The sequence below is a fragment of the Ochlerotatus camptorhynchus genome, unplaced genomic scaffold (genome assembly GCF_037179485.1).
Source record: "Ochlerotatus camptorhynchus isolate MF236.1 unplaced genomic scaffold, CSIRO-AGI_Acam_v1.1 ptg000361l, whole genome shotgun sequence".
Taxonomy (NCBI): Eukaryota; Metazoa; Arthropoda; class Insecta; order Diptera; family Culicidae; genus Ochlerotatus; species Ochlerotatus camptorhynchus.
This window is the reverse complement of record NW_027040849.1, coordinates 3,757,767-3,777,134: the sequence shown is the minus strand read 5'-3', so window position 1 is coordinate 3,777,134 and position 19,368 is coordinate 3,757,767. Positions and strand designations below refer to the sequence as shown.

Sequence of the window (19,368 nt, the reverse complement as noted above, 5' to 3'; positions counted from 1 at the left end):
CATTTACTATGTATGTATGTATGTGAATACCCATATGTTGTCCGATTAGTTTTATAAATAATAAAACGGTCAAATTTAGGGTGCAGTGCTCATTACTCGTGAACCTATCGCTATCTTTCTGATAGTATATGTGAACAAACCATATTTCAGCTCAACGAATCGAATTCGAGTCTTACTGGGAAAATATATGCCATGGCTTGAATGTAAAACAACGTGTAGCAACTGTGTGCAATGTAAATAAAAATGAGATTTATACACACCAACGAAACCCATAGATCAGCAATGCAACAAAATTAGTATCCTAATTGAAAAAGCATTTAATTGCTTTTTCCCAATTTCGAAAATAAATATGGAATAGTTGACACACTCCCGTTTTCTGCAATCATGGAACCTCCTCCCCTCATCCGTCTCATATCCATCTTTCCCATGCAACAGCAACAACACGGAGATACCGTGCCGATTCAAATTTCGGACACTTAAACTCGAATTTCGGACACTTTTAAAAGTTGATTATCTCGGTCGATCCACATGTCTTGTAAATTTTAAATTTTTTTGACTAGTGCCCTCCACGATCATCTAACATTATTACTTTGTTTCTAACTGGATGTAATATTTAATTAAAAATGAAAGTGTCCGAAATTTGAATCGTCCGAAATTTGAATCGGAACGGTAGATGTGAGCAGGAGTGTGCCGATATTTTTTAAATTGATGAGATAGAATATCGTGGACCGAAATAGATCTCGTTAGCACGCCATGATTCTTTTCCATAAATTTTAATCGCTTGATGTGCGAATTGATTCGATAATTGGCACTTTGGCGGGTTCAGCAAGCATGGAAAACTTTCCTTTGCTTTTCGTTCCACCCACCTTTTCTCCCACCTTTATTATCCCGATAGAATGTTGAAGTGCAGTGAAAACTGAAAAGTGACGCGAGAAAAGGTCTCGACACTAGAAAATTGAGAAAGGTGTATGAATAAGGAGCCGAACTGAACTGGAAATTAACTCCTGCATGGCGGCAACCCAAAGAAGAATAATAATCGAGTTTGCTGAAGCATGTCACCTTTTTGTGCTCTTTATATTTAACTTGTTGGGAACATCAGGGACCAACTTTTTTTGTGTTACGTTGATGCGCAAACAATTTCGAAAAATATAAAACGAATCGAGCTACCTAATGGTGAGCTATCATCCTTTTTTTTACGTTTATGTAATATTTCTCTGCACAGCAATCAAAGAATTAATCTCCATCTGCCATCTATGAAAAAAAAAATTGGGATGTTATCAGTATTAGCCGTTACAGTCTAACTCCAAAAAAGTAGTCAAAAAAATTCTCAGTAGGATAGTTTTCTAGATACAGCTTAAAAATAAAATTTCATTTAAAACAAAGTTTTTTTTTTACTAAAATAAAAATATCTCCAGCAGTAATAAACTATATCCGGAGAACTTTGAGATAAGGGCGTAATTGCTTTTGTAAGCAAACACGACAATCGCCAATTTCTCGCAAATTAGAGCTCAATCTAAACAATTAATGGCACAAACAGGTAGAGAAATGATTCTTCTATCATTTGGTATGGTTTGTTTGCGAGATTGAGTTTCAATTTACGATAAATCGGCGATAAAAGTGTTTGTTTTCAAAAGCAATTACGCCCAAATATCAAAGTTCTCAAAGTTTTATTAAGTTTACGTTTCCCATGTTATATTTCTGCAAATATAAAAAATTACCACGAATACGAAATTTGATTTTTACTTTCACATTGATTGTAAGAAACCCGCACTTGTGTAAAATTTAATCTAAAAGGGTTCCAAAAATCATCGAAGTGAGACCAAACTTGTTACTCCCTAACAAAGACATCATTTCAAGTACCTAAACTGACAAATAGCATCATGTCACTATTGGATGGACGGAGTTAGTATCCCGATACCTTAAATTGGTATGGATGAGCCTGACATAAGAGGTAAAATACCAAAAAATAATACCAAAAAAAAAATGTTCCCATAATACTATTCCAATACCAAATTATGATAATGCAATACTACACAGGTATTTTTTTGGTATCCAGATATCAATTTTTGGTATTTACAAAGTATTTTGCATGTAATTTTTTGGTATTACTCTTTAGTATTGTACCTCTATGTCATGCTAGTCAATACCAAATTTTGGTATCAGGTCAGAATTAGGTATTCATTAGTTATTTTCTCCTGCTCGGGATCGGTTGCGAAATCAAACTTCCCTCACACAGATAAGGACGCATCAAAGTAGTTAATCGAAATTTCTAATAGTGATTGTCACCTTTCCAAACCAACTCAAACATTAATGAAGTTTCATAAAAAAATCGAAGTTTCAATACATCGGCTAGATTACAATTTTCTCAAATAATCTAATATATGATTCATTGATCAGTAATCAACATCGATGCAAAAACAACCCGAGCAGGAACGAATATCTCGATACCTTAAATTGGTATGGATGAGGCCTGAGGTAAAATACCAAAAAAATAATACCAAAAAAAATGTTCCCACAATAACAAATTATGGTAATGCAATACCAAAACAATACCACGCAGGTATTCTTTTGGTATTCAAATATCAATTTTTGGTATTTACAAAGTATTCCCCATGTAATTTTTTGGTATTATTCTTTGGTATTTTACCTCTTATCTCATGCTGGTCAATACCAAATTTTGGTATCAGATCAGAATTAGGTATTCATTAGTTATTTTCTCCTGCTCGGGAAACGATGAATTCCATTAATCGGTTAATTTTATTTATGATCAATAGTGTAGGGGAACAGTTTTAAAGAATTGTACTTGACATTTTACTAACCGAAAAATGGCCTGACAATATTCAATAATTGAATAATATTATTATAATATTTATATAAAATTTTAATATGCATAGGGGAAATGGCTCTAATGTTGGCCTATGGATCTAAGATTGGGTCCATCGCTAAAACCCTGCTATTTATCAGTTTTATCTAAATGAACGCGTCATTGGGACGATACTAATGGATATTTTTGGTCGCTATTGAAAATTTAGTCGATTGCTGAATTTATGTATGGGCCCATATTAGGACCATTTAGGCCGACATTACATCCATTTTCATGAGAAAAAGAGGGGACAAGATTTGATTGTATAAAGAGTATCAGGGACTTTTAACCGCAGTGCCTTACAGTGTCGATCAATTGAACCCAAATTTCTCACCAGAAGACCTTTTTGAAGATACCGATGTAGTTCATATTGGAAGATGAACTGGATTCTTATGTTAATCAATCGCATAGTTTTGGAACGTTCTCAGAAATTACCCTGCTGGAACATCCGGAGTTGATCCATAAGATTTCACCTTAGGTCACCTGCGAAGAACTTTTGCTGGTCTAAAAATGAGAATAACCAGCAGTAGAAGGATATTCTCCTATACAGACCAGCAAAAGTATAAGTAGAATAAGAATTTAATTTCTATTTATTTTGTCTCTATTTATTAGTTTCTGTTTGTCTTGCGTACATAAAGCCTTTCGTTTCGAGATTCGCAGTGTGACCCCTGCTCATATGTAACAGAAGGAAAAATCTTTGAAAATGTTACATCTTGATTTCTAACCAAATTGCCAAACCCTAATCTTCGAAAATTCAGTGGGAATATAAACAACGAGCAGCTTTTGAAAGATGGAAAATGATTGTAATGGTATACGATACCAAAATCACAAATCCAGTGCAACTCGTTTGAAAGAAGGAAAAATACTCGAAAACATTGCATTTTAATTGCTTGCCAATCTTAAATCTGTTAAATTTCATGGGATGTATTGGGATTCTTTTTCTATTCCGGATTTCTTAAAAAGTTTTCCCCGTCCGTACAGTCTGAAAAAAAAAATCGAAGTGTTGAAAATCTTTCTAACATAACTCGTCAAAATTTATTTAAGTCTGGGTAAGCTGGGAATCATTCGGCCTAATGACCTTCGGCTTATTATCAGGACATCGATTCTTAGAGCTACGAGTTGAGTCATAACACTTACATTACCCCATTTTTGCATGCATAGAGCTGGTATGCAGCTAACATTGTTTGTCGGGTGGAGTTGACCTTGAGGCTTTTAGAATTGACATTCTTTAAGCATATTTAAATCATGAAGCCTTTGAAGTTCGAAGGGGAGATATCTCTACAAATCTTCCACAGATTATACTCGAAAGGTCTTTGAGTTCATCGTGTAAGACCTGTGGAATTTACCCACAACGCTTGCTTAGTTGATCTATCTTCGAATTAGACATTAAGTATCGTAATACCGAAGCTGCAAAATGCGTATCTATGGCTGCGACACAGCTGGATTGTCCCATTTTCGAGAAGCGAGCTTGTTCACAGCATCGACACGCATTTTGTAGGTTCGATAGTTGACACATAACAATTTAATATCGAACATGATTTTAATGAACTCATCAGTGATGTGGGCTTGTTGACCTATAATATCTCTGAAAATTAATTATAAGGTATCTGCGATTTAATTATAAACTGACCTATATAGACTTTAGAGTTATTCAAAAAATTACCCACAGATTGTTGAAGTTGATTCAAGATCTACACTCCCGATCACTCCCGGAGTTGCCCAGGACTACGCGCAGCAGCTGGAAGTTGCACTACCCACGGAAGAGCAGCTTGGCGCAGCTTCTCTTGAAGATGGCTGGAGGGACATCCGTTCAGCCATAGGTAGTACTGCTGTAGCGGCACTAGGTACTGCAATCCCGGACCGAAGAAATGACTGGTTTGACGGCGAATGCAAACTGTTAGTAGAGGAGAAGAATGCAGTACGGGCGAGAATGCTGCAACACCGCACGAGATTGAATGTGGAGCGATACAGACAAGCGCGGAACAGACAAAACTCGGTTTTCCGAAGGAAGAAGCGTCAGCAGGAAGATCGAGATCGCGAGGCGATGGAAAATCTGTACCGCGTAAACGACACACGGAAGTTCTACGAGAAGCTAAATAGTTCGCGCAAAGGCTACGTGCCGCAAGCCGATATGTGCAAGGACTTGGACGGTAACCTTCTCACGAACGAGTGTGAGGTGATTGAGAGGTGGAAGCAGTACTATGACGAGCACCTCAACGGTGAAGCAGCAGAAAACGAAGGTGGCACGGCAACAGACCTTGGAGCACGCGCAGAAGACGACAGGCTACCGGCCCCTGATCTTCAAGAAGTTGAGGAGGAGATCGGTCGGCTGAAGAACAACAAAGCAACTGGTGTAGATCAACTACCAAGTGAGCTATTGAAATACGGTGGTGAAGCACTGGCTAGAGCGCTGCACTGGGTAATTGCCAAGATTTGGGAGGAGGAGATATTACCGGAGGAGTGGATGGAAGGTGTCGTATGCCCAATCTACAAAAAGGGCGACAAGTTGGATTGCTGCAACTACCGCGCGATCACACTGCTGAGCGCCGCCTACAAGGTACTCTCCCAAATTCTATGCCGCCGTCTGTCACCATATGCAAGAGAGTTCGTGGGGCAATACCAGGCGGGATTCATGGGTGCCCGCGCTACCACGGACCAAATTTTCGCGATTCGGCAGGTTCTGCAGAAATGCCGCGAATACAACGTGCCCACACATCATTTGTTCATCGATTTCAAATCCGCATACGACACAATCGATCGAGATCAGCTATGGCAGATTATGCACGAGTACGGATTTCCGGATAAACTGACGCGATTGGTCAAGGCGACGATGGATCGAGTGACGTGCGTTGTTCGAGTATCGGGGACACTCTCGAGTCCCTTTGAATCTCGAAGGGGGTTACGGCAGGGTGATGGACTTTCGTGTCTGCTGTTCAACATCGCGTTAGAAGGTGTGATCAGAAGAGCTGGGATAGACACGAGTGGCACGATATTCAGGAAGTCCATCCAGCTCCTTGGTTTCGCCGATGACATTGACATTATGGCACGGAACTTTGAGATGATGGCGGAAACGTACATCAGACTGAAGGCTGAAGCTAGACGGATTGGACTTGCCATCAACGCATCAAAGACAAAATATATGAAAGCAAGAGGTTCTAGGGAAGACAATGTTAGCCTCCCACCCCGAGTTCAGATTGACGGTGACGAAATCGAGGTGGTCGATGAGTTCGTGTATTTGGGCTCACTGGTGACCGCCGAAAATGATACCAGCAGAGAAATTCAAAGACGCATTATGGCAGGGAATCGTGCCTACTTTGGACTCCGGAGGACGCTCCGGTCGAATAAAATTCGCCGCCGCACGAAGTTGACTGTCTACAAGACGCTGATTAGACCGGTGGTCCTTTACGGCCACGAGACCTGGACTATGCTCGTGGAGGACCAACGCGCCCTTGGTGTTTTCGAACGGAAGGTGTTGCGTACCATCTACGGTGGAGTGCAGATGGATGACGGAACGTGGAGGAGGCGAATGAACCACGAATTGCACCAGCTGCTGGGAGAACCATCCATCGTCCACATTGCAAAAATTGGGCGACTACGGTGGGCTGGGCACGTCGTAAGAATGCCGCACGACGACCCAGTGAAAATGGTTCTAGAAAGCGACCCAACAGGAACAAGAAGAAGAGGCGCGCAGCGGGCAAGGTGGATCGACCAAGTAGAAGGCGACCTGCGGACCCTTCGCAGACTACGAGGCTGGCGAACTGTGGCCATGGATCGAGTAGAGTGGAGACGACTTCTTCGGACAGCAGAGGACAACAAGGCCTTAGCCTGATTGGTAAGGTAAGGTACTCCCGATCATAAATTTAAGGTAACCTAAAGTAAATGTTTTTTGTTCATATCTCTGCCATTTAACGATCAAATTTCGACCTTTACAGGTCATTTGAAAGGTATTGAATTTAGTTGATAGGTGACTGGTTTAATATATTTTATAATTTTTGTAAACCAAACCTTCTCTTAACGTTACAACATTTTCCAAAATTCACCCTGAATATTCAGGACTGATTTTCTCAGAATTGGTTTTGTCAAATTTGGAGATGAACGTGGAAGTAGAACCCTTATTATATACCCATCGAGGTACGTTTGTGAGTTTTGCTTTAACTCAAAAAATAGTTATTGCACCCTGGGCTTTGGCAAAACCTTGAGGTAGTTTAATTAGGCTACCAGGTCCCAGGGCTGATCTGAATCTTTACCACATTGGAAAGATGCACACTAGTGTTGCCAGATCAGTGTTGATACTTACCAAAAGTGCATTTGAACCCGCTTATAAAAGCATATCAACAGACTAATCATCATCGTACATTGTTTATTGCTCTGTACTAATAATAAATGATTAAGTACAGCGTTTGATATTTTAGTAGGAATGCTGAATTTAGTCGCAGTAGAAATCAATCCTTTATTGAATTAGATTTATTTCTATGGATATGCACGTTTGGAAAGTATCATCACAAAGATTCTGCACTCGGTCTACAGCTTATGGGCGGGAAGCGTTGTTTTTGTTTTTTTTTTTTTTTTATCTATTTATAGAGTCAATTCTTAGAAATACGAAGCGAAAGACAAATCAAGCATTAAGCACAAGACCTTCAAGAAAACTAACAACACGAAGTCTCGAAATGGCAATGTTTTATTCAAAAAGTCAAATATTTCAAGAATATCGGGTGAGACCAATCGGACTGAGCGCTCTTTCGGTCATCTGGAAGGGTTGTGCACGAGGAGCGATTTAAATCCCCCCAGTTTTGAAGACATTCCGGAGCGAGGATCCATTATCCAGAAACACAATACAACAAGAGAAGGAAGTAGTATTGAAGGTAAACAAGGAGTACATGGGAACGTCGAAAACTGTAAGTATACTCCGATCTATTCTAGTACTCTTGTATAAAACCTATTGTAAACCGGCTAGATAGTAGTCGTCGTCACCGGGAAGCATAGTCATGTGAAGATTGCCAGATCCGTGACCACTCATGATAAGGCACACAAGGCTCTCAACATTAAATACATTGCACGTGTTGGGTCGCACAGAGGGTTGATTAGATGTATCCTTTGAAACACCCGCATAAACGATAACCATAAGGAGTGCCTAACAACCTATTCGGGTTATCATCCCAACAATATGTGGTACGGTGGCACGATTTGTGGTATCGTTCATGTATGGTGCTCCCCACCCTTTATTAGGGTCGCTGACGCTCATTGCACGCTCTTTCGTTCTCCGGCTGATTGAATGGATGACGGAGTTTGACGTCACACTCCTTCAGACGTTTAGGCGGTGGGAGGGCGAGAGGGATGGTTGTTCAGTACACGGAGACAATTTTACAAATGTATTTCTAATAGGTAAATCACAGTTTAAAACTCACTAATAATCTCTTTCAATCTCTTTTAATTTCTTTTTCATTGACGGTGTGATGTAATCAATGCGCTCTGTGACGAGAGCGCAAACCAAACGAGGCCATTTTTCAACGATACGATAATAACTTATGCGCTTTTCACACAAAACCTACCCAACCCTTTCCTTTCTACAATCCCTGAGCAGCTGGTTTACCATAAGTATACCTCGCAGAACTTTTTTAACCCCCATGGGTAAAGATGCTGTGTTGCTCACTCCTCTCCCCTTCCCTGGTGTATTATGGATGGTGTGAATATTCACATCGGTGACATGGCCCCTGACCCCCTTGTACATCATAAAATGAAACTCAAAAAATAGTTATTGCATGAAAAAAACAACATGCTAAATGACAACAAAATTGCATATTTATATGGGCAACAAAGGTACAACTCCAAATGTGCCTTTGATGCTGCTTTATTGTAGGCCTTTTTGAAAATCTAACAACTAAGGTACATCCACCTATAACTTCCGATTTTTTCACGAATTTGAAAATTGTTTTTTTTTTGTGGAATGAAACTTCACACTATGCCATCAGAATCTCAAACATGAATAATGTCAACTTGTGACAGTATTGCATGCAACCGACGATATATTTTACTGTGTACTTTGGCAGTAACTAGCACACACACAAACAAACTGTTTTAGTACTCACCGGTCGAAAATCCTCGCCTCCTTCAGCACGTTGCCCAGGTTGATGTAGGCGTCCAAAAAGTTCGGATCCAGTGCGACCGCTTTCTCGAAGTGATGAATCGCGAGCCATATCTCGCCCTGGGCGTTGAACACGCAGCCCAGGTTGCTCCAGGCTACCGCAAAGTCCGGCCGTGTTTCGATCGCCTTCAGGTAGCATGCCTAGATGTTTTTTTTTTTGTATTTCCAAGTTTTGAAATTGATTTGGGGGTGCCATTTTACGTACGATTATTGCATTGCGTACAGAAAATTGCCGTGATTCAGGGGGTAGGAAGGGAAAATGTTTCATAACAAAATGATTGGAGGGGAAAGAAAAAGGAAAAATAGAGAGAAAAAACGATTATTAGTACAAACTGGTGATGTTGGCTGGGTGCGATGCGAAATGAAATCAAATGAAAAAAATGGAAACGATTAATCTGATTCAATCATTGGGAAAAGCTATTATCGACGAGATCAAACGAACAGAAAATCCTCAACGGTGGGAACAAACAAATCACAAGCTTCTCAAATCGATAGACACCAGCTGTAGGGAAAAGATAATACAATAATCATGGGACTATCGAAAGAAATTTTCAGTAAACATGCCACCAAACAAGATTCCCATTTGGATGGTGAAACACATCTCAAACTAGAGTCGACATATTGTTTTGATTTTCCTTTTTCTGTTGGCACTGAAAATCGGCTGATCAATCATTGAAAGGATATCTTCGCGCTCTCTTATTTATAGAAAGAAAAAAAAATCATAATTTAGATTCATCACTTCCGGGATCCCCCCCCCCCCCCCCCTCTTTCAATGCAGTGAACAGCCAAGTCCGTGGAATATTCCAATGGAAGGAAAATAAAAACAATTCTAACAATCGCACGTCACCAGATCGACACATATCCCAGGATGGGAGTCGACTGCTCTCGAATGATGTCGTCTATGGGACGAACGTGTTATAAATAAAGACTTATAAAAAGCTACATAAAAACGAAAGGAAAAATCACGGGACATTGTTCTCCGTGCAAAACGAGAATTGTTGTTAGGGATGAGGGTCCACCAATGCTGTCTAGTGTCTTCGAAAAAATACGGCAGATACGAATTGCTCTCCATTATTTCATATCATTCTGATGGCGAGGCAACATTAATCTGAGTTTTATTCTTTGATTTTATCGCTCTATTCAGTTGGAAACAGTACTTCGGTGCTTGACGTGAGGTTTTGTATTTGAAGGGAAGCGCGGACAACGGGAACAACACCTGCTAGTATGCGACGGCGACGAGGGTGATGTAGAATACGGCAATCAGGCATACATTCGAAAAAGTTTTAAACAGCTATGAATTTATGAAAATATTTGATAAACAAAGGTGTAGAGAAACTGTAAACAAAACCGATTCAACAAAAGTTCAATTTGCTTGGATGAGCAGCAACGATGATGCACTCGGAAAGCGATGAGTTATTCGTTGGTTGGAGACTTTTGTAGTCGGCATGTCTATTATTTTCTGGCAGTAAAGCAGCCTGTTTTGGAAGGAAAAGTTTACACCAGTCTGGACTACTACTACTGCTGATTGCGAAGGTGAGCAAGGAAAATAAACGTTAATATGATGATAAATGGCTTAAAATTGAAGAGAAATGGGTGTGATGTACTATTTCTTTTCAATCTGTCGATCATGAAAGAAATCCTCCCTATCACAGACATCAGAATCAAAGTTTCCAATTGTGATTGCCGACATCTTTCCCAAATTGACGAACCGAAAATGATCACGTTACCCTGGGAATGCCAAAGTTACAGATTGGTCATATTTTTGCAAACCAAGAATCCGAATGAAAGAACAGAATATTTCAAATCATGATTCAAATTTTAATGTGAACTGCTAAACATATTGAGAAGCTAATTTTTACTCAGTGTTGCGTATATTCATCACTGCAAGCATTACTTTGATCTATTGTGATAAATTCTCCATTTTAATAATTGCTTGGTCAGTATGTCGTATCACTATGTGTGGAGTGACCGTCATGGACTGACTAAAAGCATACTCCCAGCCAGGTACTACTTCCAATGAAATGTACCACTTGGCTGGTAGCTACATTCCATAGATCAAAGGGTTTTGTAAGCCCCTTGTCCACAACAATACGCCTTTTGTTAAAAATTGCTGTACAAGAGCACAGCACATCAGCGTTGCCAGATATACTGGTTTGTCAGTATTTGTACCGATTTTCGAACTTGATACCTATATACAATTTATACACATTTTATTCCGATTTATACCATTTTTTTAATAATCAGTATTATTAATTTATCGTTCTGAATATGCCCAAAAAATAATTCAACTAAAAAAAATGTCTTAGAGAGCATGTGTGACAAGCAACCTAACTAACATTGAAAGCTGAATAAGGCCGCATTCATGCAAATATATGCTCCTTCAGCTATAAAATAGTGTATTCAGCTTTTAATCAGCTCAAATTGTTTGTTAGTAATGCGTTAGGTATAGGAAGAACGTGACAAAAGGGGGGGAGGGGTTGAGTTTCCCTAAAATGACGTGACGTACTTAATGCATGCTCGCTCATGCTTGATACTCTTTCGACTAGTGTTTCCATTTTCTCGCCGTGTTCGGCTACCCAGAAATCGAGAAACAGCTAATGGCTCATCTCGGTAATTCCTGGGATTCGGGAAATACTTTTGTTTTTTGTCACCAAAAAAAGTCCCACAGGATGTTATTTTTTTTTAACTTTCTGAAGTCTATTGAATCTTTTCTTAGACATTTCCTTAAACTTTCCCCTGGAATTATTATTTTCCAATTCCTCCCGGTAACTCATTTCTATTTTCCTCAGGAGCTTCGAGCTTAGGAAAGGTTTTTCCGTCTTCTCCCGCCACTTTTTTTTCCAACTTTCCCGGAATATTGTGTTAATTTTCCCAGTAGCTTTAGACTGTTTCGAAAACCTTCTAGCTTTCGCCGGAAGAAGCTTCCGACTTTCTTCAGAAGTTTCTTTAAAACTATATTAAGAAGTTTCTTCTATCTTTTCCAAGAAATCCCTTTAAACTTTTTTACCGGAATTATCATCGAATTCTCCCAGAAGTTTATTTCGTCTTCCGGTTCTCCATAAGCTTCTTCCGGAGGTTTTTTCCGACTTCTTTTGGCAGGTTTTTCCAAGCTTCCCTGGAAATGGCCACTCCTGGAATTTTCTTCCGATTTCCGAAACCTTTCTGACTTCCTCTGGATATGTCATCCGATTTTTCCAACAGTTTCTTTGAATTTTCCCTAGAAGTTTCCTTAACATTCCTCCAGAAGAGCTTCTTTCTTATTTCTCTGGAAGATTTTTCGGCAAACATTCTCCGGAAATTTCTACCAACTTTCCTGGAAAGGTCGGTCTTGGGTACGATTTTCCAAGCCACTCCAATACGAACTATCCTTGTACAAAGTGTATGCATCCTTCACAAGTGTCCACAAGCTTTTTCAAGATCTTGCAAAGACGTGTGAGCGATTGTGAGGGATGCGTATGCTTAGAAAATTGATATTTCGATTTGGATTGGTTTGGACTGGATTTTTAGCCTCGAAAATCTTAGAGTCATCCCCCTAACTTCTTAGTCCAAATGTTAAAAGTTTTTGCAAAAATATAAAATTATTTAAAATAATAAATATTGATTTTTTTAAACCTTTGATACCGATAAGCTTGAAAACAATCTGTTCCGAGTCGTTCTTTTCTATGCCAGGCATATATCATCTTGTAGTCTTCCGATTAGATTCAGTTGATATTTACATGGACAATGTCCTGTTATTAAACCAGTATACCAAGTAAACCAGTAAACCGAGTAAACCAGTAATCCGAGCAGCCTTCAATCGTATGGGCTGGTGGAAAATCGACTTGAATGGCGAAATTCACTTTTAATTAAAAATATCAATTTGTTCGATATATTATTTCTACTTCATGTTACTATTGCTAAAAAGAAAAAAAAATGTAGGATTTTTCTCACTGCCAGAAGCAAGGTTTGAAGAGAAATCGACGATTTTTCGAAAATCTTCATACCGCAAAAACTGGTTTAGCGGGGCGACATTTGTCGAATTTGAAGGTAGAAATTGTTACTCAATTGGAAATAATCGATTTGATCTTTTCTACCATACTGAATCCAAACGATGGCTACCAAGGAAACAGCGCCATCTATCGGAAAAATCAGTATCTCAAACGATTTACTGCAGCAGTTATGGCATAATCAAGGGAAAATTGATATTTTTCTGATGTAAATATCACGCGTGATATTGGAGCAAAATATCATGCTTGATATTGATTTTACAAGCGTGTAAAGTTGAAGCTGAGAGTTGATTCGTCGCAAAAATGATTCCGTTGCACCTCGTTTTCTTAAAAAGAGAAGTTATAATAATGCTATCTCTTTTTCTCTTCATCGATGGCAGACACGAAACGTTATGCTGCCAGACGTTATGGAAGTTTCGGTTGTGTTCGGGTGTAAGCAAAAATCACCACAGTTTGGTGAGATTTGCAACTGGTGAGTTTTGTTAGCTTGATATTCCGATATCACAGCTTGCAATATCAAGCAGTTGTTTGCTTGTTAATTTTTGTCTACGAAAATCAAGCGTGATCTTGTTCTTGGGTGGGATTTGATTATTTGATATTTTCCCAACACTGAACTGCAGACATTCCTGAAAATTAATAGACATTCTCACCGCAGATTTAAAAAAAAATACCTGCCAGATATGCTAATGTCGTCGACCATTCGTCTCAGCTCAACGAGATCGGAAAATACTGTGTGTGCGTGTATTATAAAATTTTGAAAGACGTATTTGTCAGTACCCACTGATCTAAATTAGACGCAACTAGCGCCAAACGGAAGGTACCATGGTCCGATAGAACGATGTTGAACATTTTTAGGATAAGTCAACTAGTTCCTGAGACATGTTTAGAACATATTCCGGTGGTCCGGAGATGAACCAGCGTCTGGCTGAAAATCTCCTTAATAAAGGCAACCAACCAACCTATTCCGGTGAAAACGGGTCTTGAGACTAGGAGTGAAACGTGTAAAACACATCATATGACACATCAAAATTCATGAAACTTAAAAAAAAAACTAACTAATTTTATGGCCATATCAAATTTTCAGGACCACATTGAAACACACCCGGACATGTTCCGGGAACCACCGGGGAAGTAAGCAGTTTTTGGCTTAGACCTAGCGGCGCCGGTGGTGTAGTGGTAAGCGTGATAGCCTATCACCCCAAAGGGCCTTGGTTTGATGCACCGACTGGGATTTTCTGAGGCATAAAATCTCTGATCACGTCTGCCTTCGGAACGGAAGTAAAGCCGCTGGTCTCCGGTTCATGAGTTGATAGGTCGATATGTCGGGTCCAGGTGTGGGAGCTGCCTCCCTGGCGTCGGTAGCATTGGTACTCAGTACTGAAAACAAGATCGACGAAAACCAAATCAAGGCTTAGACCAAAACCCTTCATGCGATACTTCAAATTACATGAGAACTTAAAAACAAATTCAATGGTACACGGGACCACATTGGTCATATTTGTATATGTTCCGGTTGCCGCTGGAGAAGTGGCGAGATTCTGACTTGGACCAAAGCCCATCATGCGACACTGCGACGAATAACTGTCACAGATTTCACAAATATGCAATTCTCAATGGGTAAAATGGGTAATGTTCAAGTATTTTTGTTTTAAAGTGTGTACAAATATCAGCTTGTATTGATAGAATTTGAAAATTCATTCGGTTTTTATATCAAGCAGCCATGGACGTCAAAATGGAGCATGTCATATATCTGTATAAATTCGCATGGTATCTTTTAAAAACTGAAATCTCTTCTAAAGTATAAAACATTTATTTTTCGCATCATTATAGAGGAAAAGTAACCATGCGTGGAAAATCCGTTCAACATCAAAGCTTAAATGCTTTGCCAGGACTCCAAAAGTGCTGGAGCTAAAACGTGCGTTTCAGTATATCTGGCACCCCGAGCAAAGTCGGTTAACAAAATGAAAGCAAATCCATATTAAAGTTTGCGGTTCCTATCATAATGAAAACTCATTTTGATTTCAATTGTCGCAACATAAGTCTGACATCATACTGTGCTTTCATTATGCAGTCAAGACTTTTTAAATCAAAGCAACTTAACTTGAAGTTCTGCTGTTAATTTCTTGTTTAAAATTTGATTTTAGTTCATCTGTCGTTGAACTAACGATTATTGTTTATTTGTTTTGTTTAACACATTTTAGGTCATTCATGACTAGCCCGAGCTGACATTTGAGCTCAAATCTTTCAGCGTGAGAAGCATGGATGCTAACCATTTACAACAGGCCCGTATTCAGTCAAACATTATGAATGCAAAATCAGTAATCAAATTAATTTCATTGATAGCAGAATTAGTTTTCCGTTTGATTCAACAGTGTAAAATTTTGCTCTCATTTTTGCTGTGTTAACCGTTAAGTCAACCAAAATGAGATCAAATGGAGTATTCAAAATAAGTTACATCATAACAGCAAATTCTGATTTCAATTTGATCTCTAACTTTGCTCGGGACAGCTGTGGTTCATTTTCGTGACAAATGTGGCTGGTAATTAAAGGTAAAGGGAGAGAGATTTGAATTAAATTATGCTAAGTTCACGCGTTCAAAAGTGACAGTTATTCCGAATCACCCTGTACATCAAAACTAAATAAAGTCATCGGCGGTTATATTGAGTTCAAAGGCCCACATTAGTCAGACCCAGATATGTTCCAGATATCACCGGGGAAGCCAAAAACTGGAATGACCAAAACTTTTCATACGACTTTTAAAATCACAAGAGTAAATTAAATTCTGGAGATTATACTTAGTACTAGGGATCACATTGGCCAAACCTGGCCATGCCTCGTAAGTTCCGCAGGAAATGACCTGAATTTAAAAGGAGCCTAAACTTACCTTGCGACGCATCTGTGGCTTGCAAAATGAGGATGACAGAGTAGGTTCAATTGTAATGTTTATGCTACATTATTCGTGTCACTCCAAGCGCCTATCTCTTTCTGTCAATTGAAATATTGATCATGATGTCACATTTTTAATCGATTATATAAACTCAAAATAATTTTAAAAAATTAATCGATCAGTCTGACTGCAGATTTCGTGTTGATTATTAGCAGTCGGACCGTTAATCTAGCTAGGATACCAACTATCATAAGTAATTCCTCTGAAGTCTAAAATTGTAGTCTAATCAGAGTAAACCGTTTAACACATCATACTGTCTGAAAGTTCAATAACAAGAATATTGAGAACCCAGGGTAACATTGGTCACGAAAGCTCCTGGTACCACCGGGAATATGGTCAGAATCTGACGTAAACTAAAGTCACATCAAATTTCAAGTTTATGATCATTTGCAGCCAATTTGTGCGCCATCATTCGTATTGGCCACACCCGGACATGTACTCTTTGGACAAAACCTGCGATGAATTAAAACACATGAAAATTCAGACACAGACCCACTTATATCATTCAGAAGTTATCTTGCCCTAAATGCAGACTTGAGCCATTTTCTTCGAATTTGAATCAGTAAGAAGGGTCAGATCTTACCATAGGTGGATGAATTCGGGTTTTCTTTTGTATGCGCCATTATTTCCCCTGAATTTCAATTTTGAATGTCATCGAAATGTGAGGAATAAGATATTCCTTTCATTATCCAAAGTATCATAATTGCTGCGTTAACAAATAATCAAGGAACATGATACTTTCCAGGACCAATGCATCAGTGAATACTTACTCAAAATGTTAAAGCGTACCAATCATTAACTTCATGAAGAAAAAATCATTGCAAATGTTTATTCTTTTAAATAGGTTTTTAAAAAAGAGTAATGAAAACACATCGTTTTTTTGCTTTGCTCACATTTCGGGCTTAGGCCCATTTCAAATGTTACTCTAGAGTGTTGAAACCTGTAAAACTAAAAAAAATATTATTGAACCCGAAAAGGCTGCAACCTTGAAGAGTAACATAACAACAATGAGATAGTAGTTCAAATCTGGGGAACACTCCATATTCTTGTTGACGTTTTGAACATATCTTTAAACAATGAACTACGATCCGAAGGTAAACAAGAAAATAGCTGTTAATCTATGAATTTGGAAAACTATTTTTTTAACCCATTAGGGACTGCTTAAGATTACGTATTTTCTTCCGTTTAAATGTTATGAAAATGACTTGATACAAAAGTAAAAATAGTTACATAATCACCCATAACATACGATATACATACGAATTGAGATCATCGATAAAAACATTATTCAAGGTAAAGTGAAAACCTGTAAAGAACATTGCATTTATGCAGATAAATCAAATATAATTAAGTGAAGTGACCAGGGAAAAATATTTCATTCGACTATTCCATCACCGAACATATGTCAATACACGGTCAATGAGAGTAGCTCAAAATTGAGTCGAATTCAACTGAAAGTTCAATTTTCCAGGAAGAACTTCTTGAATATGACGAAAATATCGAAGTAATCGCCATAATTTTTTGTCAATCGATAGAACTTTAAAGTGCTGCAAATTTCAGAAATATTGGCAACTGGTGGATCAAATATTCAAGATTTTTTGGTAAAGTTTTTAGCTTGATTGACTGAGTTTAAACGAAGTTAAGCACGTTTAACTACCATTTTTAAATTGATATTTCTTGAAGCACAAAGATCCAAATGTGCTACAATGTTTCTTGTCTAGTCAAAGCATTATACATATAGTATTTTGAATGAAAATTTACTAAAATCTATCCACAGTGAAAAAAGTTAATAATCTAAAACTCATTTAAAAAACTACCAAAATTAATTATCAACAGATAACATCATTTTAAATAGATGCAAGATAAGGACTTCTGGTATGCATGATTTCAACCACTTTTTTCTCAAAAGCACCCTGCTATACAAATTTTTCACCTCTGAATTCTTGTGCCCATCAACATAGGGAGGGATGTAAATATGTATGTAGAATTTGACCGTAACAAGAGTTAGATTCCTTTACAGAAATTGAGACACAGCACATAGAAATATGGAGATTTGTCTGTAGTCACACTTTAACCAATTTTGCAGTCCATTCCCCAGTAACAATTTTAGTTTTATGAGGGTTCCGTAGACCATTATTTAGACTTTTAGAATGCTTCAAAACCTTAATAAAACTTGCAATGTAACTTGGGCTATGATCAGGGTCATTAATGACGTTAAGGTCATTAACGACCCTGGTCATAACCCAAATGCAATTGGATGCAAATTTCCATTGAAGAAGTTAACGATTAACAACCCTGGCTGTGACTTGTCCAAAGATAAGATTCAAACTCAAGACTTCCGCGTGAGATGTCATTGATGCATTGATGTCGAGCCTGTCCGTACTTAATATTTCATAAAGTAGATTTACTAACATTAAAATATGTTTCTATGATTTGAAATACTAATATTTTTATCAATTACTCTTAAAGAAAAAAATAATAACAGGAAAAAACTAATTATGGGTTAAAATATGATGGAAAATGTCTATCCGATTTCGATACATATTTGATGTTACGATTGAACTTAGTCCCCGTACCCCATATGTTACAAATTGCGACGTTTCTTAGTAACCCCCCCCCCATGCGGACGTAATTTATGGATGGTCCCTTACTGAGTTACTCTCATCGGCCGTGTAACGGGAAGGTTTATAATTTTCTCTGGTTCACCTAAGCAATCAGCAGAAAAACGACGAAGCTAATGTATCCTGATAACCGATCGTTTCCACGTGAGACATACTGTCTCACATGTTGTGCTGTAGGAACAACAAAGATCGTTCACGAATAATGAATCTCTCTATCAAGATACGTTAGCTTTTATGCTAATATAACAATAAGACTACAACTACTGCCTGAAAAAAAAGGAATGCCATATTACAAAATCATCCACCAAGTGCGCCGCTACTCGTTCCGCTCCGCTGCACCGCCGACTGCTGCCTCCGCCACTGTGCTTATTCTAAATTTCAATATGTTCATAAATCTAGCTGTTTAATATTTAGAAGAAAAGAAACATGTTTAATCTCTCAACAGGAAAACGAACGTCAACGACAACCATTTCTTGCACTTCGCCCATTGGTTTGGAATGGCTAGGGTCGGATCAAATGGAACCTTCCGCCCGAAACTGCGACGATATGATTGTGGTCAACCGGCTCTCAACCGACAACCAACCAAATTTGGCAAACGTATTGGACGGAACTGAATAGCAACAACAGAACTGTGTTCAAGGAAACCCGTGTGAGAGACTTCTCTGCCAAATAAAGAGATTAAACGTTCACCTTTCGCAGCGATGATTGAAGGTTTTAAATCCTCTCGTTTGAGGTTAAAATATTCATCCATACTACTGCGGAATGTGTTTTCCCTATCGAATGACCACTTAACTTCCGATGATGCGTTT

At 38.5% G+C, this 19,368-nt stretch overlaps 1 protein-coding gene across 5 annotated transcripts in view; it reads right to left on the bottom strand.

Moving 5' to 3' along the window:
* Positions 1-19,368, bottom strand: part of sxc (O-linked N-acetylglucosamine (GlcNAc) transferase sxc) — an 83,591-nt gene that overhangs the window by 43,948 nt on the left and 20,275 nt on the right. For all 5 annotated transcript variants that reach the window (XM_065231776.1, XM_065231773.1, XM_065231774.1 and 2 more), the window contains exon 6: positions 8,950-9,146. In XM_065231776.1, the coding sequence (XP_065087848.1) occupies positions 8,950-9,146 (197 nt within the window). The remainder of the gene's footprint in view (positions 1-8,949; positions 9,147-19,368) is intronic.